This window comes from Myxocyprinus asiaticus, chromosome 12 (assembly GCF_019703515.2).
Source record: "Myxocyprinus asiaticus isolate MX2 ecotype Aquarium Trade chromosome 12, UBuf_Myxa_2, whole genome shotgun sequence".
Taxonomy (NCBI): domain Eukaryota; kingdom Metazoa; phylum Chordata; class Actinopteri; order Cypriniformes; family Catostomidae; genus Myxocyprinus; species Myxocyprinus asiaticus.
Window position 1 is genome coordinate 27,908,168 of NC_059355.1, and position 24,566 is coordinate 27,932,733.

Consider the following 24,566-nt stretch of genomic DNA (forward strand, 5'->3'; position numbering starts at 1 on the left):
GATAATTAAAACATTTTTAACTTTAAACTGTTGCTTCCGGCTAGTGCAGGGATGCTGTTTGAAATGAACTAACTCTCGCGTGACGTTCGTTCCTCTGTTGTGTACAAAGCGCACGCTTCCGACTTATCGCGTGAATATGCCATAGCGCTTGCGTCACTGACTGCTGGCAGGAAAAGTTAATAAAGTTTTAATTATCGATTTGTTTCTTACACCAACCTATCGATTTGCTTCAGAAGACACTAACTGATCGACTGGAGTCTTTTGGATTACTTTTATGCTGCCTAAACATGCCTTCTGGACCTTCAAATAGCCATTTACTTACATTATAAGGACCTACAGAGCTTCAAAATTCTTAATTTGTGTTCTGCTGAAGAAAAACTGTCATACACAACTGGGATGGCATCAGGGTAAGTGAATAATGAGAGAATTTTCATTTTTGGGTCAACTAACCCTTTGACATGATATAAAAATACCAAACCAAGTGGCATTTATTTCAACAAATATAGCACACACTTTGAAGCAAAAATAAGAAAACAATAGATATTTTGTTCAAAATTAAGATGTTATATGCTTATTATATTTGATTCGAAATTATGACAAAAACAAAAATAATATTTTGAAACTTTCAGGTAGTCAAACATTAGTGGAACATGTCCGAAGTTAATGTGATGAACTACACTTGTGGTTACTCTGCTAGGACACCTGTGTGAACTTGATGGGAAATTACTTCATACATCCACTAAAATCACATTGACACATTTGGTTATACATTATTGCAAAAAGGACTCAGGAAAGTGGAGTTCTAGCATCATTTGTTTGCAGATGCCCACTTGGTTTGATATTTTGTAATCTAATGGAACTGAATTCAAAACATGTTAAGAGTGACTTAAGTGTCCCAATGTAAGTACTTTAAAGGCACTGGAGTCTATCCACCCAATGTGAATGCATACAAAATGCATAAGGGAATAAAGGTACTTAAATGTCTTAAGGTACATTTACAAAATTAAATTACAGGACTCACCAGGTAGGCACACTCTGGTGATGGGGGGTTGGTTAGACACAGGGGACCTCCTACAAGAAAAAAAGATGAATGATTACTGATATAGTAGATCACTCCATACAAACTAATAATTCTTACCATATATAGGACCTACACAAACTAAGGAAAACCTTGCTTTCAGAAACAATTCAAACAACACTTCTGTGCGTACTATATGAATGACAAAACACCCATTTGTCATGCCATTGTGTCATCTTGAACTATAAAAAAACATTCAAGAATCTCCATTCAAATATCTGCATTTTGCAATATATTTTTTCCTTAAGTGTATCACAGATTTGATGTGACACTTCCTTTAATACAGACGCATTATTTTGATATCACAGTGTGTGTCCCTCTTTTCCGCAGTACTCCTGCAGAACTTCCCTTCAAGTTCATCTGAACTGGGCTGCCCTCAGACAGCCTTGTGGAGGGCTTAACAAAAGCCTCTAACACTGCAGTGTAATTGCCTTGACGTAGATCCACTGTTATTTGGAAGAGGGAAATAATTCTTCCGTTAATAACAGCGAATAAACATCTTTTCTCCATGCTCAGGTGGAAAAATTGAATTTGAGGCCATGTGGAAATTCTCTGTGTAGGGAAGTGATTTTTGGATGGGATTTTAAATCATGAAAACTGGTGAAATGTTAAGTGGAAAATGGCTCTAGTGAAATGTCAGTCCACATGGGTGGCTGAGTGCATAAAATTAAAGGTTGGAAAGACTGCCCTCTTGTGTTTAATCTTAAAACAACAGCGTGGACTATCAAAAATCATTTAAGCAGTGAGATTCAACACAATTTACACCTAGAATATCAACAGCATCTGAGGCATACTTTTGATATTATAAGATAAGTTCGACTCCACCTTTACTTTGTAAAAAGAAACAAATATCGTGTAGTAATGGACTTCTATGTGGCAAGGCATTCCGTAGGGTTTAAAAGCATAAACATAAAACTCTGTGCTTTGTTAAAGCACTTTGAAACGTTCTACAAAAATGTGCATTATTTGACTTGTCTAAATATTGTAGGACTGCTGTTTTAGTCTTATTATCTTCTAGTTATGTTTTACTGATGCATTTTCTGTGAATGGAGTTTGCTCCATATAAATAGTACTTTGTTACATCACTTTTGTCACTATAGGTTATCCTTGCATATATTGTGCAAAAGTGACATTGTTTAGTGGCTTTACATGGTATCTTTCCACAGGTCAATCAATTTTGTTGGCAATTCTATCATTCAAAGTCTTGTGGTGATAATTTCTAAACACTGTATTTTTTAATTCATGCAATACCTTACACACAATTGTTTGCTGTTTTTTTTTTTTTTTTACAAAGTGAAGGATGAAGTTGAAGTTATTTTTAGTGGCAACTGCAACATGCCACATGTCAACTTGTACTGACTGCAGAACTTTCCTTAAAAAAAAAAAGAAAAAGAAATCAAGTCTTATTTAAGTGTTTAAGTTCTATTTAAGGTTTGATGGGTTCATGGCCTTCTTCTCCGTTGTTTACAATTATACTCACTTGTTAGATGTGCACTGAACATTGGTCAAGACAGTAAAATTGTTTCTGACACTTCGAAGGCTTGCAAGAACCTTGAAGAAGAGAGAAACAACATAAAACTGTGAGGTAAAACCAAGCACACATTAATTTGTAATATAATCCCTGAGCAACATGACACAAGTGTAAAAAAGACATGCAGTGTTTACCTGAGCAAAAGGTGTAACTATCAGGTCATCCCCATGCCTGCAACCAGAAGGGAATAAAATTAATGGTTCAAGCATTCTACGGCTGAACAAAATTACATAACCATGTTAATGTCAGGTGTCATTTTCCGCCCATGGAAATAGAAATGAGAAGTACACTCATTGTCAAAGTATGTGTCAAATGAGGTTGTCATTCACCACTTCAGAATAAGGACCCTAAATGGCACTATAAATGGGTTACCAAGAACAATCCAGCACATTCCTTAGGGTTATTTGGCTGCTAAGACCCTGGAAAATGCGTTCTTATATAATTACAGGCTTTTACTGCCAGAAGGGCCGTCTGAGGAAATCATGACTGAGATATGTCATGGCATGCAAATTTGACTGCCATGAGCAGTACTGCATAAAATCGACTCCAGTAAACAATAACCTCCCCCTTTACCCGATGGAAACTTCATAGCCCTCAGATAATAAAATGCCATTGGTTAATTCGTGGTGACAGATAAATTGAAGTGGCTTCCCAGTCACTTAGTGCATTAGATAAGATAATTCAATGAATAGATGACTGAGTAAACATCATAGAATAGCCCACTAAAATTTTATGACAACCATTTGTATAAGTACTGCTGCTGAGCTGTAAAGTAAATTTAACTGATTATACTAATCTGTATGTTTACATTTATTTTCTTAGCAGATGATTTCTAACAAAAGCATGAAGGAGTGTTCAGGGTAGAATGTTTTTCTTGATCTGTAATCCAGGTTAGCAAATAAAAGAAAGTTTACAACCAAATTTAAAATATAATGTCAATATATAATGTATTCTGAACAACAGCACTTTCGCTTGGTGCAAAAAGCCGATTATACTTACAGTTCGGAGGCAATAGAAGAATTGCGAGACATTGACTTGGGTGAGAGGTCATAGTCACTGTCTGAGCGGTAGAGGAAGGACTCTCGCCGCTGGTTGTGGCCAGGGAAGTTTGTGTGCAGAACCAGGCCAGAACCTGGGGAGGCCTGGGTGTCCAAAGGACTACAGCTTGCAGACGGGCCATTTTCCACATCAAAACTGCAATGATACAAATAAAATAAAATAAATAAATAAATAAATAAATAACAATACAAGAAAATTACGGTAAGGAAAACAGCATACAATAGTTAACAGTCCTGGACTGCTGTCATTTCAACATAAGCATTATTTAAACAAAAACAGGCAAAATTAGTACAATAATAAATAGTGTTGACAACATGCGCTTGTGATATGACCAACCTAGTCTCATAGAAAGAACAACACTATAACTACATCTTTTAAATCTGAGTTTGCTGGTGAAATTAACATTAGAGGAGCTACAAAAACTGTGCGATTTATTCACTTACACACAAATCACGACTACAATGGCTGATTATCACATTAGAATGACTTGTTTTTCACACTATTACTCACACACTGCTATGTTATGATATCAAAACACTTTTACTATAACGCATCATTTAAAAAAAAACGATACATTTTAACGCTTACATTGCAGACTCACCAACATTTACACACTAATTCCAATGTGATTAGCTTCCACGGTAGCTCACCAGCCTTACCTCATAGAGTTTTGGACTTTGGAAGACCGAGGTTTGAGACCAGTCAAACATGCAAGCTGACACATGAGACGAAAGTGTCAGAATCGACACGAAATGACCTGGTTGTTTAATAAAATGTGCTTTTCATGTTGCATTTGTTTTTAAAACACTATCGGTTAGGTTTAGGTGTTGGCTTAGGGTAAGGATGTCTGTTTTGTTAACCTCATGTGCTTTAAGAACACTTTTGGTTAAGTTTAGGCAAAAGTTTTAGGTAAGGGAAGTGTGTTTTATTCATTAAAACCTCTATTCAAACTGAAATGATTCAAATGTAACTTATAAACCTCGTCTGCTTACAACACCATTTCACTCACTTTTGGCGCCCCTCGCTGGACATTTCACTGGGAAACAGCAGCCAAACTGTAATACAGCATGTAATTTTGGTTTGAAAAAAATGTGCCCACGATCACGTAACTGTCATGAGATCAAGCTAGATAAGACATGGAAAATTCAAGTTTATGCTTAACCTTCAGAGACACACTGGATCAAAATTGCAATAGTGGTATCATATTCATAACACGTTTGACAGGAAAATATTTAAAATTTGAAAATCTCAGCATCCCTTCTGAACCCATTGCTATCTATTTTCGATCACATTTAGCAGTCTTCCAAGTAAGTATTTTTGTTCTCAATTCCAAACATGTTTAGTGATAGAAACATCCCAAAACAACATAAACCTGCATAAATATGAGACCATTTTCTGAATGTTATAGGAAAGCAATAATGAGCTCTAGTGGTCAACAAATTTCACACAACAGATCCATTCAGTTAATCACATAAATATATCACATTTTTGTCAATGTAGTTTGTCAATGTGTGTCAAAAGAAACTTTAGAGAGAGGGCTGCTCTGAGATGAACATACTGAAGTTTCAGCCATATAACCTACTGGGAAATCTTTCATATATGTCAAAACAACTGCTGTAGGTCTCTATCTAAATCTGCATTTTCGGTATACATTACAGCAGTGTAAGAGAGCTGTTCTGTTATGAGCATATCCAAATTTCAGCCTCATAGCTTGCTGGGAAGGCTTCTCAATAAAGTAAAAGCATGTATGCATGTATCTTGAATTATAACAGTGCAATTTTATTAACTTGAAAGTTCATTATTGCAATTTCACAACATTTCCCCACAATTCACCCCAAACAACATGAGTTTAATAAGAATTGGCTTCCTAAAAAACTATTTCTAGGAAAAAGAAAATCTGTAAATAAAGAGGCTATTTGCACTAAGTGCAAATCACTATATACTGTATGTTATTTACACTAAGTGCTGTTATGTGCAAAAAAAAAAAAGACATGTAAACACTAAGTGTAAATAGCTTAGTGTTAAGCATCTTCATTGCACTAAGTGCAAATAGTATTAGATGTTATTTGCACCCTGGTGCAAATAGTGGCAAATACTATTTGCACCTCTATCTACATACTAACATACAGTATAGTGGCATTACTGCAGCAGGTTCATTGTTTTTATTCAGAGTTCCACAGAAACCCTTCACCCACCCCTACCCCTAAACCTAACCCTAACCTTCCCTTACAAAAAATAACCATGGTCTTACTACAGAAACCATAGTGTCACCATGGTATTTTGTAGTAAATCATAGTAACCACAAAAATAAAAATGGTTACTATATTAACACCACAATATTGTAATAACACCATGGTTAATTGCATTAATACTAAGGCTTTGATAAATAAAAAAACAAAAAAATAAAAAAACATGGTTACTACAATATTAGAATAGTAAAACCATGGTTAATTTGATCTAGATCAAAATTATCTCTCAAATCCCCGACCTTAACCGTGACCAAATCACTGTGGGGAAATCAACCTTTATATTCAAATGTATTTATTATTATAAGTAGTATTAAAGGAAATATTAAAAGTGGAGACAGGAAACTAGATGGGAAGAAGTATGACAAAAGGCCATTTTCGTGTTCATCCACACAAAAAAATGCACATCCACAATGTCTTTACACACTACGCCAATGCAGAAACACTTGGGGGTGCAGTTTGTCTTTAATTTCTGTGTTTCCACTAGATTTTTGGAGTGCAAATAGCCACACTGTGTGGCAGGTGCTACAGTTTTTACACCTAGTACAAAAAGTCACTCCGGTAAAATCAATGCTTGGGTCTCCGAGGGTTAAAGGGCAGTCAACATATTTTTCCAAACAAAGTAAGATTACTGTTCCTGTAATCTACTATTCCCTTGCTCAAAAGGTGCTGATCCAACTTGGCCATCAACAAGATTAAAAGTTATATATATCTTAATGATATTTTCAGGAGAAATACACAAGCTGTCCTCTGGGTACAAAGAGATAGGGAAAGTCTCTAGGATTCCCAGCACTTGGAGCGGAAGCATGTCCCATCTTTCCAAACCCTCAGGAAGCATAGTGGAGATGGTCTCAGCCCATATCAAACAGAACAGAAGCAAGGGGAACTTATTGCACTTAACTCAAATAAACACTTTCCAAATAAGCTTGTGTTTGGTCCAGATGTGCTTGTGATCTCAGAGTTGACTTGGAGGAAGTAGTGATGCACTTTATGCTCAAAATGTTAGAGGTTTGGTGACCTTCTGCTCCTCATGTGCTTATACTGCACTTGAGAAGCTCACATTTAAAACAAATGCACTAAAGTAATCTAAGGAACAGGAAGAGTATTCAAACCTTTCTTCTTTGATTTTGCTGTTGTTCAACATTGATCTTTTACACTTCAAAAGGTCCTCTAAAAGTCTTGCTGAAAAGAAAAACCTCTAAAGACATACAGTATATAAATAATAATAAAAAAATATTGCTAAGACTAGTACAACGGGGCTAAAGGCCCGTCGGGGTAAGGCACATTTGATTTTATATTCTCCCAAAACACTAAATAGCAACTAAAACTACCACAGTACTTTCCTTAACATATGTTTGAAAAATTTTCCTGATACATGAGATCATTGCATGCAATATCTAAAGGTTCATTTTTTAGGCAATTTGGTCTAATATTTAATATTTTTGTTAAATGTTGCAAACTTATGTCACTAATGAAAATCCCTGAAATCATCACATATATTTTGAGACAAAATACTTATTTGTTATTTTCAGTTTTATTCAAGGTGATTAAATCAAAGGTTTTTCATTAACTGTCCGATACATGAAAGGATAATATTTGGGGTAAAATGCCCCACTGTTGCAGGGGCAAAAGGTCCCACAAAACACATCTTTTTCTAAAAGGGGATGGGGGCATATGGATTTGTTATGAAGAATGTTCAAAGTGGGCTCACATTGACTGATCTAATCACAATGGAAATTCATTTGTTTATAGAATACTTGAGATGTTATGAAATGCCAAATGTGTTTGAAATTAACAGGACATGGTGCAACCTTTACTGAAGTAGTTATTTTGAATAAGCATTATCTTAATTTGTTACTCAAAAAAGCATCTTGCTGTTGTGGCAGGATGAGCAAGAGACATCCACAATAGGTGTGACGTCAGGCCTCGGAGAGGCAATTACTGGAAATAATAATAAAAACATAAAATGTTCAAAAATGGGAATAAAGTGTCCATGGGAAAATAGTGTACAAAATTAAGGGGATCTGGCGCCCTCGCTTTGAATGGGGCTACCTGAAGGGCTGAGTTTAGAATTGCATAGCAACATACTACTCTTACTATTTCTGCCATAGACAGATATGGCAGTAGTAGTACGAGCAGTATTGGTAGCATGCAATTCTGAACTTAGCCAAGGATAGGTGATGATGAAAGGGTAAGGTCCAGGTATAGTGGGCGGGGTCTCGGGGCAGCGGCTCACACGAGAGGCTCAAATTGACCCTAATGACCATCACCTCTATCTAATCAGAAATATTTATATATGATTTTTCTTTATTATTAACTATTTTCTGAATGCAAACTGAAACAAAATGCTTTAAAACTTTTAGAATTAATGAAGAAATTTAACCTTCATGTTTAAATATTTTTTATTTAAAAAATATGATGAGGAAAAAAATTAAGCAGTATACAAATGTACAGTATATGTTAAATTATTAAATAAATAAAATGCCACTGTTTATATTTATTTCATTTCAACACCTTTTATGATTTATGAACCCTATGGAAACGCCCCTTTTGCCCTTCAAAGCAGCTATTTATGGAACGACCCTTCAACATGGCGGCCACGATCGTTCCCCCTTGAAGTGCCCTTCGGAGGTGGATTTATCCCATTTGGAATGCAGGGACTGTCTCAAAATTATCTGCATTAGTTGACAAATTTTGCACTATAACTTTTGCCCCAATATCTACAGGATATCACTTATAAATCCCCTGGGGGAGGGGATAAATGGCCCCCTTGCCACCTGTTCTTAAAAACTTAATTTAATAAAAAAGAACCTTCTGTTATTATTTCTTTTAACACAAATTATGTTGCTCCATCAAATATTCACTAAAAAGAAATGAAGGGGGGCTCGGGGCAAAAATGCCACTAAAATTAAAAACGTGGGGGCAAAAAATGCCTGGGAAAAAAACAATTCTTCTGTCTTTTCTTTGTAACATCTGGTACAGTTCTTAATATTCTATTATAGTTCTAGTTATAAATATTATGGCATACAATTTGAAGTTATGTTGATTTAATTCTTGGGGTAAGAGGTATTAAATTCTCAGTTTGTATTAAACATTTTTTATCGTTTGTATTAATTAATCAATTAAATTGAAGTATTTGACATAAATGTATGATTTAAATTGGTTAGAAAAAAATCCCATTTTAAAGGTAAAGAATGCCCCTAAAAAAAATCCAGGGGGCAAATATTGCCTGACAATGTGTTAGAGACTTGGGGGTGGGCTCTTTTGACTTGGGCCAGTAAGCTACCACCTAGCAATAGCAACCACCCAGAACACTCTATCAACAGCATAGCAAATTAGCAATGCTCTAAAAACCATTTAGAATACCATAGCAATGCCATGGCAACCACACCGAACACACTAGCATCATGGCAGTGAGTTTTGCATGGGCAAGCACCACTCACATTTTCTGCTGAAAAATCTGGTTACTTTCATGTATATAATGGCACATATGCACTCACTTCCTTTACCCACATACACCAAACACAGTGTTTAAGGTGTCAAACCACATTTTACACTTTCAGCTCTCCCACGGAAACATACTAATGAAACACATCACACACACATATGATTTTGAAAATGCCATTACAATTTTTCTCTAGTGACACTGAGCTCTACGACTCACCCTCTGACCATCCCAGATATGTATGACTTTCTTCTGCAGAACACAAATGAAGATTTTTAGAAGAATATCTCAGCTCTGTTGGACCTCACGATGCAAGTGAATGGTGACCAGGACTCAATTTATATTTTTGGGTGAACTATATTTTTAAAGGCACAGTGTTGGTGATTTTCGGGGTGTGAACACTTGCACTTCAGGTCTGAATTTTGTCTGATCACACTGCTAGGTCATGTTGACACTGAAACAGCTTGATTGACAGTTGTGTTTTTTTCCTCTGTGCAATTGATCAAAAAAGGTAGCTCGTAATATGAAAATAGATGATATATGAGTGATGATATTCTGACATTCAGACAGTTTTCTCATGGCACAACCCCACTCATTTCACAATATCCATTAAATCCCTGTTGGAAATCTTTGTCACAAACTTTAAATGTTAGTCTACCAGACGTTATTTTCATGGAGTATCGTGACTAAAGTAGAACATGCTATATATGGGTCATTTGAGCTCCTTAGAGAGTTCAAGAGTGAAAAAAAGGAGCTATCAGGAAATGATACCTCTGACCTCAGCTGTAACCAGTATGCCTGATTCCCATGACATTACAATGACAGAGTTCATGTAAAGGGATGATAGCAGCTTTACACTCAGAAGGGGGTAAGTACAAAAAAGCTAGGCAGAACAACTGTAAAGTAGCCAAGTCAAGACATCTGACAACAACTTTGCTTTCTTTACCATCTTTATGCAACCAGGCAAAATGTTTAATAGGATGTGATGTAAAAGAGCTGACCATGTTTATCCAGTGTAACAAAGAACCTCTTGTTGTCTCATAGTTAAGATTGAATGTTTGTTCTTGATTTTCTTGCTTGTTTAGATTCATAATAATTGCGTAGTGACAAAATATTGCATAGTTTTAAGTGACAGACTGAAGAAAAGGCTATTCTTTTCCATGATTAGGATGAATAAATATTGTCAGATGTTTGTATTCCCATCATTAAATAAAGAATGGGGTCTGTTTCCAGTATCTAATTATCTTGTGACTGGAGTTTAGTCATTTGTCTGGTAACACATACACAACGATACTAACAATAGACAACAGTTTAATTGTAGAGCAGCTCCACGAAATATAAATATCCTCTACTTTTGCACTTTGCTTAAATTTTACGCACCTATCTTCTCAGGATGGTCCATCTTTACAAGAGATGTTATAATGTCATTATGGGTTGTTCTTAATGTACTCCATGGAATATTTGTCACAAATTCTGTGCTTCAAATACTTTTTCAGTTCCTCTCTCTGGCAGTGGAACTGATCAACAGCATTACAAAAGGGATTTTACTGTAACACATGAGTAATTAAATTACTAAATAATCAGACAAATAGGGAGGCATTGCAAAGACATTCTACAGTATATAATTTCATCACATGTTTTTGGGGAAGATGGGAAATTCTAAGGCAAGTTACAGCTAGTATAGTGGAATACGAAACACTTAGAGAGAGGAGAAGGAAGTTTAGAAGAGCTGGTCTATGAGAATATTCAGAGCTATGATGAACCCTGCTTTAAATGGCATTTTACAAGACTGAAAAAAAAAAAAATACAGCAATGATCGCTGCATTTTTCCATGACATACTCTGTAATAAATAGCTGCCCAAATTACAAAGTCTAGTCTGGGGAACATTTCAAGATGACGCTGTTGCTCTAAAGGAATTTGGATTGTTTGCATGCACGTTTGTTTGTGCCAGCTTTAGCAGAATAATCGCAGGAGAAATGCCCCTGGAGTAATCTATGGTGCCATGTTCAACTTTTATATCCAGATGTGCACTGTAAAAATGTTTTGTCAGTTAACCTAAAATGTGCCTCATGTGGTAACATAAATTAACTGGTTTTATTCCGATCAAAAATATTACTTATTATACAATATATAGTCCCGGTCCTCTTATTTAATCGGACAAGTGGAATTCCAAGAGTACTGATATTTATTTTGCTTGACGGTGTGAATACACAAAATAACTGGCCATAGAATTTAAAATGTTAGTTATTTGATATTAAAGGGATAGTTCACCCAAAAATGAATATTCTCATCATTTACTCACCCTCATGCCATCCCAGATGTGTATGACTTTCTTTCTTCTACTGAACACAAACAAAGATTTCTAGAAGAATATCTCAGCTCTGTTGGTCCTCACAATGCAAGTGAATGGTGACCAGAACTCAGAAGGTCCAAAAAGGACATAACGGCAGCATAAAAGTAATCCATACGACTCCAGTGGTTAAATCAATGTCTTCAGAAGCAATATGATAGCTGTGGATGAGAAACAGATCAATATTTAAGTCCTTTTTTTTTTTACTGTAAAGCTACACTTTTGAACAGCCCCAACCAGTAGGTAGGTGGCTGAATGTGAAAGTGAAAGTCACTTCCACACCAGAATGTGGAAGTAAAAGCAAAAGTGTAGATTTACAGTACAAAGGACTTAAATATTGATCTGTTTCTCACTCACACCGTCATATTGCTTCAGAAGATATGGATTACTTTTATGTTGCCTTTATGTCCTTTTTGGACCTCCTGAGTTCTGGTCACCATTCACTTCCATTTTAACGACCTACAGAGCTGAGATTTTCTTCTAAAAATCTTAATTTGCGTTCTGCAGAAAACAAGAAAGTCATACACATCTGAGAAGGCATGCGGGTGAGTAAATGATGAGAGAATTTTCATTTTTGGATGAACTATCCCTTTAACTTCTCATTTAGAGGACTATTGTATAAAAGCAATATCATTTTTAAATGTCACTTAAATTTACATATTACATTTGATTTAAACAACGTGACTTTATTAGGTTACGGCAACAAAAATATTTTTTTAGGGTCAGATCAGGTAGAAATAGCTCCAACGAGACATTGACATTTTACAGCATATAAAGAAAATCCTACCAAACGTCTCTGCATTGCAAATTATATTTCACTGTCGGCAATTTACAGGAACCCGTGTAAGCAATATGCTGCCTATAAAACACCATGTACTGTATGTAAAGGATCTCACTTCAGATTCAAAACACACATTTCATCAGCTGCCTTTTAGCACAAATCCACCTAAAGTGGAGATTATCTTTGTTGGCATTTAGAGTCATGGGAAACACCCGGAGTCAGAGCATGCTGTGTGAAAATACACTCACTCACTCATGTGTTTGACAATTAGAGTGTATGTCCACATACATTATAGACTGACACAAAGATATATTCATTCTGAAGAAACACACACTCATGCGTGCAAAATTTTTCTTAAACAGAAGCATGCAAACAATAACAGAACTGACTAAAAGTTTGAACACCCCATTCAGTTAAGCATTAGAGGAACTATAGATCTCTGGGTGCGACCAGAGTACGTCAACCAATCTCCATTTCAATTAGGGCAAACTGTTATCACAAGTCATTTTGCAAGCTTATTTTGATTTGATGTTTACCGAGACAAAGCAAAGCAAGAATAGGTGTTAGGTGTGAAATTAGAGTAGTGTATGCACCAACTGATATCACATACACAGTTAGTGTAATCTAATGCATATACAAAACAGCCTGGTGGAAAAAGTTATCTAAAAGAGCTGTGAACAATTAGAGTCTTATCTATACACAGAGCTTGATTTACTTACAAACACACTCACAGTTGCTTAAGCAACAACAATTCATCACAATGGACTCATTTTCCAAAAGCACTCAAGAAAAAAAATTACAGTATGAGAGAGAGAGAGAGAGAGAGAGAGAGAGAGAGAGAGAGAGAATACAGAAAGTAATACAAGATGAAGGACTAGTTAAATAGAAACTATTAAATGCAACAGGAGACAAGGGTCCAGGGGCTGTATTACAAAATCTAACTCTAGAATCCTATATTATCTGTTTAGTAACCATGGCAATTTCAGTTAGAATCTCATTTAGAATATTAAACTTGTCAGATCTTAACTTACCACTTAAGATAGGAAGTTTCTGAAATACAGCCTTAAAAGACAGTAAAAGAAATGTATAATGTAGACAAGCGCAAAGATGGGAAACTAGTGACCCATATTTAAAGCACTGTGGGCAGCCGCAGTGATCATAAACAAGAAAAACACAGAGAGGAAGAGACAGTGTGTGAAAGCATGCAAATGAGCCTGGCGGATACAGTCTGAGACTTAATAGAGAGATAGAAAAGCAAAAGTGAGATGAGGGTGTCAGTTCTAACCTTAAGGTGGAGGTGTGTAGCCTCTTCACCACCTCCTCACTGAAGTCAAAGTGAACCCTGCCTCTGTGGCAGGGCGACCTGAGGAGCATGGCCCTGAAACACCAGCTGCCCTGTTGAGCACGCTCTACTAGCGTCTCCCCTGCATGACTCCCCCAACATTTAGTTCCCTCACACAGAACTTAACTTCACCACAGAGCCACTTCCTTTTGAAGTCCAGCTGCCCTACCTAAACTATTTGCTCTCAGCGAGAGAACACAAGCGCATATGAAACCTGGGGCGGAGCTCTGAACAAGGAGTCGGATTGCTTGAATAAATGAGAAGTTACATGACTTAATGCCTGTTTTGAACACAAATAGGAATACAGTAGTCCCCAAAAAGTTTATGGACACTTAAGTCACACTTAAAAATGTATGAATGTCATTGCATTAAATACAAAATGTCAAACCAAAAGGAGAGAATCTGCAAACAAATGATGCAAGAGCTTTTCTCAGAACTAATTTCCCATTTCCTGAAACATTTTTACAATTACTTTAAAACAAATGGGTGTCAAATGGGTTATTTTTAGTGGATGTATTAATTCAGTTCCCTTCAAGTTCATATGGATGCCCCTATATAGCAGAGTAATGTGTACTTCAACACATTAACTATGGGCATTTTCCACTAACGTTTGAATCCAGAAAGTGTTCAAATATTTTTGTCCCAATTTTGAGCAATATATGTTTCATAGTGTAAAACCTAACAAATTTCTTTTTATGAAATGTTTTGCTTGAAATATGTGTTTATGATATATTTATTTTAATAAATGTCTAAATAAATAAATATTTTATTGTTTGAAGCATTTTATTTAAAGACACATTTTTAAGTGTGGCTTAAGTGTCCAAATGGATCCTTTTCACACTTCCGGGTTTTGGAATGCGGAAGAAAATGATTGCAGGTTAAACTTTGATAGCAAATATTATAATATTATTATAATAATTATTATAATTACTGTTATAACATTTAATAGGAGTGAATGGGAGACAAAAGCAAATATATTTTTTTCCTTAAAGGTGCAATATGTAACAATTTTTATGTAATATTCGCCTTTTTTTTTTTGCTAGTGTGAACGGCTTGTAGCGTAACTTAAAAAATGAGCCCTTCCCGGACTTCCTAGGTTGCCTATTAAAGCCTGTAGACTGATTTTCATGTGAAGGGAGAGGGTCGCTTTTGCCGGAAAAATCCAAATGATGTGACGTTTATGTGCGCTCCCGAGAGCCTTGCCTCAGACAGTAATAGCTTCTCTTCCACTATTCAAAAGCGACAACAAACTGCAACACTAGGTAACGTTATCTTAGAGATGGAATCCAGCAAACGTCTGGCTCCCAGCACAACACCGACCCCTACACAAACTCAAAGTAACCAAAAAAAAAAACAAAAACAAAAATATTTATCAACTGAATCCCTTCTGGCTAAGCAGGAACGTGGTCGTGGTCGAACGAAAACTAGAGTGAACATCGGCAGGGCATTTGGTTCCTGGAGGGACATTTGTTCGGTTTTGGGGATCAAAACCGACCCTGAATTGGAGTTCTTCTTACTGGACTGGTAAGCTTACATAATGGTAAAGCATGTGAAATATAGTGTCATAAGGATTGATCTGTGTCATTTTAGCTAAACTACAATAACACATGAAATGAATGCTAGACAATGCTCAAGATAATGCAAAAAGCTCCATTCATTAGTGTAATGTAACTTGGTTATACAGAAAATACAGGTGCATCTCAATAAATTAGAATGTCATGGAAAAGTTCATTTATTTCAGTAATTCAACTCAAATTGTGAAACTCGTGTATTAAATAAATTCAGTGCACACAGACTGAAGTAGTTTAAGTCTTTGGTTCTTTTAATTGTGATGATTATGGCTCACATTTAACAAAAACCCACCAATTCAGTATCTCAACAAATTAGAGTATGGTGACATGCCAATCAGCTAATCAACTCAAAACACCTGCAAAGGTTTCCTGAGCCTTCAAAATGGTCTCTCAGTTTGGTTCACTAGGCTACACAATCATGGGGAAGACTGCTGATCTGACAGTTGTCCAGAAGACAATCAATCTCCTTCACAAGGAGGGTAAGCCACAAACATTCATTGCCAAAGAAGCTGGCTGTTCACAGATTGCTGTATCCAAGCATGTTAACAGAAAGTTGAGTGGAAGAAAAAAGTGTGGAAGAAAAAGATGCACAACCAACCGAGAGAACCGCAGCCTTATGATTGTCCAGCAAAATCGATTCAAGATTTGGGTGAACTTAACAAGGAATGGACTGAGGCTGGGGTCAAGGCATCAAGAGCCACCACACACAGACGTGTCAAGGAATTTGGCTACAGTTGTTGTATTCCTCTTGTTAAGCCACTCCTGAACCACAGACAACATCAGAGGCGTCTTACCTGGGCTAAGGAGAAGAAGAACTGGACTGTTGCCCAGTGTTCCAAAGTCCTCTTTTCAGATGAGAGCAAGTTTTGTATTTCATTTGGAAACCAAGGTCCTAGAGTCTGGAGGAAGGGTGGAGAAGCTCATAGCCCAAGTTGCTTGAAGTCCAGTGTTAAGTTTCCACAGTCTGTGATGATTTGGGGTGCAATGTCATCTGCTGGTGTTGGTCCATTGTGTTTTTTGAAAATCAAAGTCACTGCACCCGTTTACCAAGAAATTTTGGAGCACTTCATGCTTCCTTCTGCTGACCAGCTTTTTAAAGATGCTGATTTCATTTTCCAGCAGGATTTGGCACCTGCCCACACTGCCAAAAGCACCAAAAGTTGGTTAAATGACCATGGTGTTGGTATGCTTGACTGGCCAGCAAACTCACCAGACCTGAACCCCATAGAGAATCTATGGGGTATTGTCAAGAGGAAAATGAGAAACAAGAGACCAAAAAATGCAGATGAGCTGAAGGCCACTGTCAAAGAAACCTGGGCTTCCATACCACCTCAGCAGTGCCACAAACTGATCACCTCAATGCCACGCCGAATTGAGGCAGTAATTAAAGCAAAAGGAGCCCCTACCAAGTATTGAGTACATATACAGTAAATGAACATACTTTCCAGAAGGCCAACAATTCACTAAAAATGTTTTTTTTTTTTTTATTGGTCTTATGATGTATTCTAATTTGCTGAGATAGTGAATTGGTGTTTTTTTTAAATGTGAGCCAAAATCATCGCAATTAAAAGAACCAAAGACTTAAACTACTTCAGTCTGTGTGCACTGAATTTATTTAATACACGAGTTTCACAATTTGAGTTGAATTACTGAAATAAATGAACTTTTCCACAACATTCTAATTTATTGAGATGCACCTGTATATACAATCTATTATTATAAAACAATAGCGCATCGATATATCAAAATGACAGTTGGGATGGAATCACATCAATACTGAATTGTGTCAACATATTTATAATGTACAGTCTATTTTATAAACAGCTACTGTCATCATCCACCAAATTTAGCTAACAGCTATTGATAAAGCTGGCTAGCTAACTAATGCCGACATAAGCTATCATATAAATGCAGTCATTGTATCATGCAAAGAAAAGTGATTACTTCAAACTACAGTCTTGCATAGTCAGACCTATATCCACACTTTGTTTTAGACCTGTTCCAGCACTGGAGAGTCAAATATAATATACAGTCTCAAAGTTTGTAATAAAACAATCATAACTGTATAATTTTAATTATGGTACCTCATTTGTCATCATGATGCCGGTAAATCATGTTCAGTCTCTTTGTACGTTACGTCATTGTTTTGGCTGATGCTCGCTCGCGTCCCTATGGAGTGTGTGCATGAGCACAAGCAACAGGTAGCTGGCTGCAGTTCACTTAACGGCCACAGGTGTCATTAATAACAAGGGTTTCTGAATCTTACATATTGCACCTTTAACCATTTGCTCCAACAGCAAAAGCAAAAACATTTCCACAACTTTCCAAATGAAGAAAAAATTCCAAGGTAATATAATACAAAGTCATTATAATATACAAATTATTATAATTTAAAAATTGCAAATATAAAAAGTTTATATTTAATATCCGTAAAAAGTGCTAGATTTATGCTGCTAAATAAGGCGGAAACGCGTCTAAAAGATGCCTTTTAGCACAAATTCACCTAAGAAGACTGATCCTACAAACAACAAAACAAAAGCAAAACAAAAAACAAAACAAAAAGACTTTCAAAGTCCAACATATTAATGAACAACTAACCTCGCACACCTGAGAAGTAATTGATTGAAATTTATTCAGCAACATTTTAGTCACTCGAAAAATGCCTGATGAAGGACGAGTAACCAAAACATTGCTGAATAAATTTTTGTACTCTTTGCAAGCCAGGATAGTGTGCGGGATTTTTTCCATTTCAAAGTCCAACATATTGAAATCTACTTCAAGAAACATTATTAGCATCAATAAAGAACGTGCTTAGTTTTATGGGATTGCAAAAAATTCCATTCATTCTTCCTTGCAAGCCTTATAAGTCACTGTTGTTTAATATGTGATGACGTGAATGTTGGATTTATGAGTTCACTGGAAAACACTCATGGTATGTAGTCATAATGGAAACTCAAAGTTTAGAAATCTGTGCTCATAGTGCACTGCTAAGATGCTTGCTCGACCGTGTGCTCTGTTCACTGCTAATGAATAGGCTGTTAAGAGACAGACATGATGACAAATGATTTAGGGGAATAAACTTGACACAGGCAAAACAATTCATAAGTGTGAAGGCCGAGTTGATGACAGAGCAGACAGTGGGAGTGCTGGGGAAGATTTGATGATAATGCTGATGATAATAGTACAAGAAGGACTGAGTCAAATAAGCTGGTGCACATGGTGACGATGATTCAGTGTGAAATAATGTTGCAATACAGTCTGTAAGAATTAAACAGTTGTCGGAACATCATTCAAAATGTGGGCAGTCAAAACAAGTATAAACCTATACATTCTTACTGAAATGCCTTAGACTACACAGACTTCATACATAGCCTCAGGAGCCATTATTATAACTGTAATTAAATAAGGATACATTTCAAACAAATGATTTACTGTCCATCTTTTAATTAAATGTATGATTTATTTATTTTTTATTATTATTAAAATAATTTTATTAAAATCATGCAAGGGGACATGGTTGTTACAGGCTGATGGGTTTACCGTGTGCGGAAAACTGGAGTGTGATGTAAGTGTGTTAACAAATCTTTAGTAAATTAAAAGAAACTACTACACAACAGTACACCATACTGCCCACTGGATGGAGGCAGTGTACAAATAAAGAAAACATTGCTCTGTGTGACATTGCTCCGGTAAAATCCTTGTTTTGCTGACTCTTCCGTGGGCTAGTATATTTTAAGGAGGGATGACATAGTTTTAAATCTCAGTTTAGAAGTTAACAAAACTATAATATGTTGCATGGAGTCAAACAGTTTATGACTTCTATGGAAGAGTGCAGACTACACTAAATGATTTAGAATCAGCTCAAGTGCATAGCCCTGGTGGTGAATGACGTCATATGACGTAATTGGGTGCTGAATATCACATGCATTACATAATCCGTATTTACGCTGACCTACATCCTTAATAACATGATGCAGTATTATTACTGAATGCAGGATGTGCAAGGATTACATGATAGGGGTGTCAAAGATTAATCCATGAGTGACTAATCACCATTAATAAATTGATGGGTAAAGCTAACAATGACTCGAACAGACCTTTTTTTGTTTGTTTGTTTGTTTGTTTGTTTGTTTTTTGTTGTTGTTCTAAACAAATCAAGAGACTTTCCTAACACTGGATTTGACAGGCTATTAAAAAAGGCAATCAATACAACATAAATCAATAAATCAATCAGTCAGTCAGTCAGTCTGTCTGTCTTTCAGCTCTGTGTACTTGTTTTATTGTATTAAGAATTACCATAAACAGTTTAACAATTTGAAATGCATTTAATCCATGAAGGATGTGGCAGAAGTTTTATATCTTGCAGAAGATATCAGTTGAGAATTTAAAAATATAGAATGTAATGTAAAAATAAATAAATAATAATAATTAAGAAAAAGTATCCCCACATATAAAAATGAAGATTGGTTATTTATTGGTTGATAGAATAAAGGGAATAGTAGTGGTTCAAGAACAAATCTGTGTAGAGCATCAGTTGTGAGGGTGCAGGGAAAAGACAACTGTCCCCATTGGCTAAGTAGTCCAAGCAGGAAATAAACTGTGAAAGTGCTGATCCTAAATCAACTATATGACTGCAATCTGCCAGTGTGGAGAACAGCAGTTAGTGGCTGACAATGTCTTACATTGCAGACAGATAGAAGAGAATTAGAACAGTCCATAATCACTACACCTACTTGGTTATTTTGAGCCTTTCCTTCCAACTAACTTTCATACTTGACACTGCCGACACCGGAGTAGCACTGGCACATTGGAACAGGGAGGAGAGCAGCATGCCAGCTCTCAGTTCTAATGGCATGGGAATCTCTTAAATCTGTGTGTGGGCTGATTGGAGTAGATGTACAATTGTTTGAGTCATTCTAGCGAATTGATTACAAATTCACCTTGATTATAATTTTGTTCCTGAAATATTCCACAGTAATGCTGGTTAACATGGTTTAGGGTCCCAGCAATATGTTTTTTTTTTTTCTCTATAACTCATTTACAGTATAACTTAATGTACTTGCATTTAAAACCCACAGTACACCATGCCAAAATATGTTACATATATTCTGTTAAACTGAATTTTGAGCCTGCATGAGGTATCAAATGATTCATTTCCGATGCTTAAAATAGTAAAAATATTTATGACCTAAATTAAAAGTCTAATTGACTCAAAGCAGTGAGTGCATGAGACTGATTGGGAAGCATTCTGTCAGTAACATTTCACAAAAAGTTTCCATTCATTAACATTAGTTAATGCATTAGGTATCATGAACAAACAATGAACAATATATATATTACAGCATTTATTAATCTTTGTTAATGTTAGTAAATAAAAATACAATTGTTCATTGTTAGTTCATGTTAGTTCATAGTGCATTAACTAATGTTAACATACAACTTTTGATTTAAAAAATGTATTAGTATATGGTCAAATTAACATACCGGGGTATCAGAGTCCATTTCCCTGGTGGAAGTCATGGAGGTAGTTGGGAAGCTCCTCAGCGGCAAAGCTCTGGGGGTGGATGAGATTCGCCCAGAACTGCTTAAGGCCCTGGATGTTGTAGGGCTGTTATGGCTGACACGCCTCTGCAATGTTGCATGGACCTCAGGGACAGTGCCTTTGGATTGGCAAACTGGGGTGGTGGTCCCTATATTTAAGAAAGGGGACCGGAGAGTGTGTGCCAACTACTGGGGTATCACACTTCTCAGCCTCCCAGGGAAAGTCTATGCCAGGGTGCTGGAAAGGAGACTCCGGCTGATAGTTGAACCTCAGACTGAGAAGGAACAATGCGGATTCCGTCCTGGCCGTGGAACAGTGGACCAGTTTTTCACCCTCTCACAGACAATTGAGGGAGTATGGGAGTTTGCCAATCCAGTCTACATGTGTTTTGTGGACTTTGGGAAGGCCTATGACCATGTTCCCCGAGAAAATCTGTGGGAGCTGCTTCGGGATTATGAGGTGCCGGGGCCACTACTGCAGGCCATTCGGTCTCTGTACACACGGAGCTAGAGCTGTGGCTGCATACTCTGCATTAAGTCAGTCTCATTCAATGTGGGTGTTGGAGTTCGCCAAGGTTGTGCCTTGTCTCCACTCCTGTTTGTGATATTCATGGACAGGATATCGAGGCGCAGCCGAGGTCAGGAGGGCATTCTATGTATGGACCGGAAGGTTGTGTCTCTGCTTTTTGGATGATGTTGTCCTTTTGGCACCATCACATGGATGCCTCCAGCATGCGCTGGAATGGTTTGCAGCCAAGTGTGAAGCGGTTGGTACGAGGATCAGCACCTCCAAGTCTGAGTCCATGGTTTTCTCATGGAAAAGGATGGCATGCCCCCTTCAGGTAAGGGAAGAAAAGTTACCCCAGGTGGAGGAGTTTAAGTATCTTGGGGTCTTATTCATGAGTGAGAGGACAAGGGAGCATGAGACCGGCTGCAGACAACAGTAATGCAGTCGCTGTACCGGACCGTAGTGGTGAAGGGGGAGCTGAGCCATAAGGCAAAGCTCTCTATTTACCAGTCGGTCTACATCCCTACCCTCACCTATGGTCATGAACTCTGGGTAATGACCGAAAGAAAAAGATCAGGGATACAAGTGGCTGAAATGAGTTTTCCATAACAGGGTGAGGAGTTCGGCCATCCGGGAGGAACTCAGAGTAGAGCCGCTACTCCTCCGCATTGAGAGGAGCCAGTTGAGTTGGTTTGGGCATCTGGTAAGGATGCCCCCTGGGCGCATTCTGTTGGAGGTGTTCCAGGCACGGCCAACTGAGACGAGACCCAGAGGTTGGCCCAGGACCCACTGGAGAGATTATATGGGGGGCTGGGGATCCCCTGGGTTGAGCTGGAGGAAGTTGCAGGGGACAGGGATATCTGGGCCTCTCTGCTCTCCCTATTACCACCGCGACCCTAATGGACTAAGCGGTAAAGAAAATGGATGGATGGATGGATGGATGGATGAAATTAACATTAACTAAGATTAATAAATGCTGTTAAAGTATTGTTCATTGTTAGTTCATGTTAACTAATGTTGTTTACTAATGTTGACAAATGGAACCTTACTGTAAAGAGCTGCCATTCTGTCTAATATAAAACAATTTCTGGAGAGTGGTTGTTAGGTCTCTTATTTAAGAAAAGAATTAACCCTCATAGACACTCAGTACATCAAGGTCTGATGCTCTCTTAATCTTTTTAAAATCACTAAATCATTACACAACATTACACATCTGTCACTCTAGGGTATCCTTCACTAATTCAATTTCACTAATTCATGTGACACACTCTTGTCTGTGTCTCGCTCTTTTTTTAATGGAAGTGCACAGACCTCTGTTTACCTGCTCTGTTCAATTAAACACATCCCATGGGAACTTCATGTGTCTCTTTGATTCGTTCACAGATGTGATGTTCTTTGACAGGTAAGAAAAAGAGGGAGGGCTGCACAATTACTTGTATATTAATCAAGTATATGGTTACAGCTGCCGTGATTATCTAATCCTTAAAAGGGTCAATTTGCATTCCTATTGGGTCTTTGTGCTGCAACTGAGCACTGTCCAATCACATGGACATATTTGCTTATTTCTATGAATGCAGTGGCTAATCAGAAACCTAAAAATGAGTCTAGTCTACATAAAACTGATGACAACTGCTCCAAGTTTTCAGCAATCCGGTTCATAGATGCATGTTTTAAGAGGCACACTTCTGTTCACCAAAGCCCATGAAATGTATATACATTTTATCTTTTTTTTTGTACAATTTTGCAGCCCTAGTCAGAGGACAATTGAGGAGAGAGCGAATGAGAGAACCAAAGCAAGTGGAGGTAATTCAAGGAAAAGTTCAAGCAAGTAAAGGAAAGAACATATGACAGAGGAAAGAGTCAGAAAAGCTACAATAAAGGGGCATAGGTGAGAAAAAAAGAGAATAGGTGGGAATGAGTGCGAGAGGGGAAAGCGGGAGATAAAATGACAGAGTAAGGTGTGGTCTTTGTACTGGCTAACTCTGATCAGATTGGCACAGGTAGGCATGATGGAAAGATGAATGGAAGAAGGCTGACTCACACTGTGAAGCAGGCTATCTGAGAGGCCAGCAGACCAAATTTAAAGCTTATCTCACTTGCAAAAACACAGGATAGCACTTAAGTTTCAGCTACTTACATAACCACATGCTGATCTGTGAAAATGACACAGCTGCTTCTCTTTTAATCACTAATCTGATCCCATCAAGTGTTTACAAATGAATATGCAATATATTCCATAATTGAGCAAATAGACTGCATTAAAGCACCTGGATCAGTACCATCTGTAATGCAGTGGATTTAAAATCTCACTTAGGTTAGAGTTGAGATGGCATGAGATATGGAGTGGAACTTTGAAATAGATTTCTGCTCAATCTTAAATAGCGGCTGAACTGACATGGGATTCCACAAACTTTCATTATTAATAAGGAGAAAAGGGGAAAAGGCCAGGGTAAAAGATTTACAGATAAAAAATGGGAAAAGATCCAGCTTGACATTCTACATCGCACCTATTTTGTTTGAGATGTAATCAAGAGAATGCAGACCTATATCACCTATTTTCTGGGGATAAAATATATTGGATAATTATTGGACTTCTATATAAACAGCTTAATAAAATATTACACAAAGACATTAAAATGGGCCCAAGTTTGACCTTGTTAGGGGATATGGGTATATTATCCAGAAATGTTTTTTTTTTTTTTTTTTTTTTTTAGCTGGGACAGCTATTAAAAACAATTTATATTGGTATCTTGGAAGTCTGATACCCCTCCATCACTGCAGCAATTTTAGAATGACTTTTATCATATTGTACCTCAGAGAAAATTATGTAAAGTGTGAAGGGGAAAACTGATACCTTTGAAAAAAATGTGGGGTTCTGTCATACAAAATATTTCTATAATGAAATTTTATGAACAAGTGAAAGGAAGAAAGGGTCCTGTATTAGGTTAGTGGTGAGGGTGAGGACAATGATATTTCAGTCATGCCAACTCTCGGCAAGATTTGGCATGTGAATGTGGGAATTACATATTGATAGGATATTGGCCTATCAGCTATGCTGATAAATCTGCTACGCTGCTGAAGAGAAAGCACGGAGACTTGCTACTGCTAGAAAA

At 37.1% G+C, this 24,566-nt stretch overlaps 1 protein-coding gene across 3 annotated transcripts in view; it reads right to left on the reverse strand.

Annotated features, from left to right (window-relative positions):
* LOC127449402 (cAMP-specific 3',5'-cyclic phosphodiesterase 4B-like) overlaps positions 1 to 24,566 on the reverse strand; it is a 241,663-nt gene that overhangs the window by 55,788 nt on the left and 161,309 nt on the right. For 2 of the 3 annotated variants that reach the window (XM_051712809.1, XM_051712810.1), the window contains 4 exons: positions 3,609 to 3,803; positions 2,744 to 2,780; positions 2,559 to 2,629; positions 1,022 to 1,071 (listed from right to left, as the gene is read on the reverse strand). In XM_051712809.1, coding sequence (XP_051568769.1) covers positions 1,022 to 1,071; positions 2,559 to 2,629; positions 2,744 to 2,780; positions 3,609 to 3,803 — 353 coding nt within the window. Of the gene's footprint in view, positions 1 to 1,021; positions 1,072 to 2,558; positions 2,630 to 2,743; positions 2,781 to 3,608; positions 3,804 to 13,776; positions 13,974 to 24,566 lie in introns of those variants that run through there. The other variant, XM_051712811.1, reaches the window with a different exon arrangement.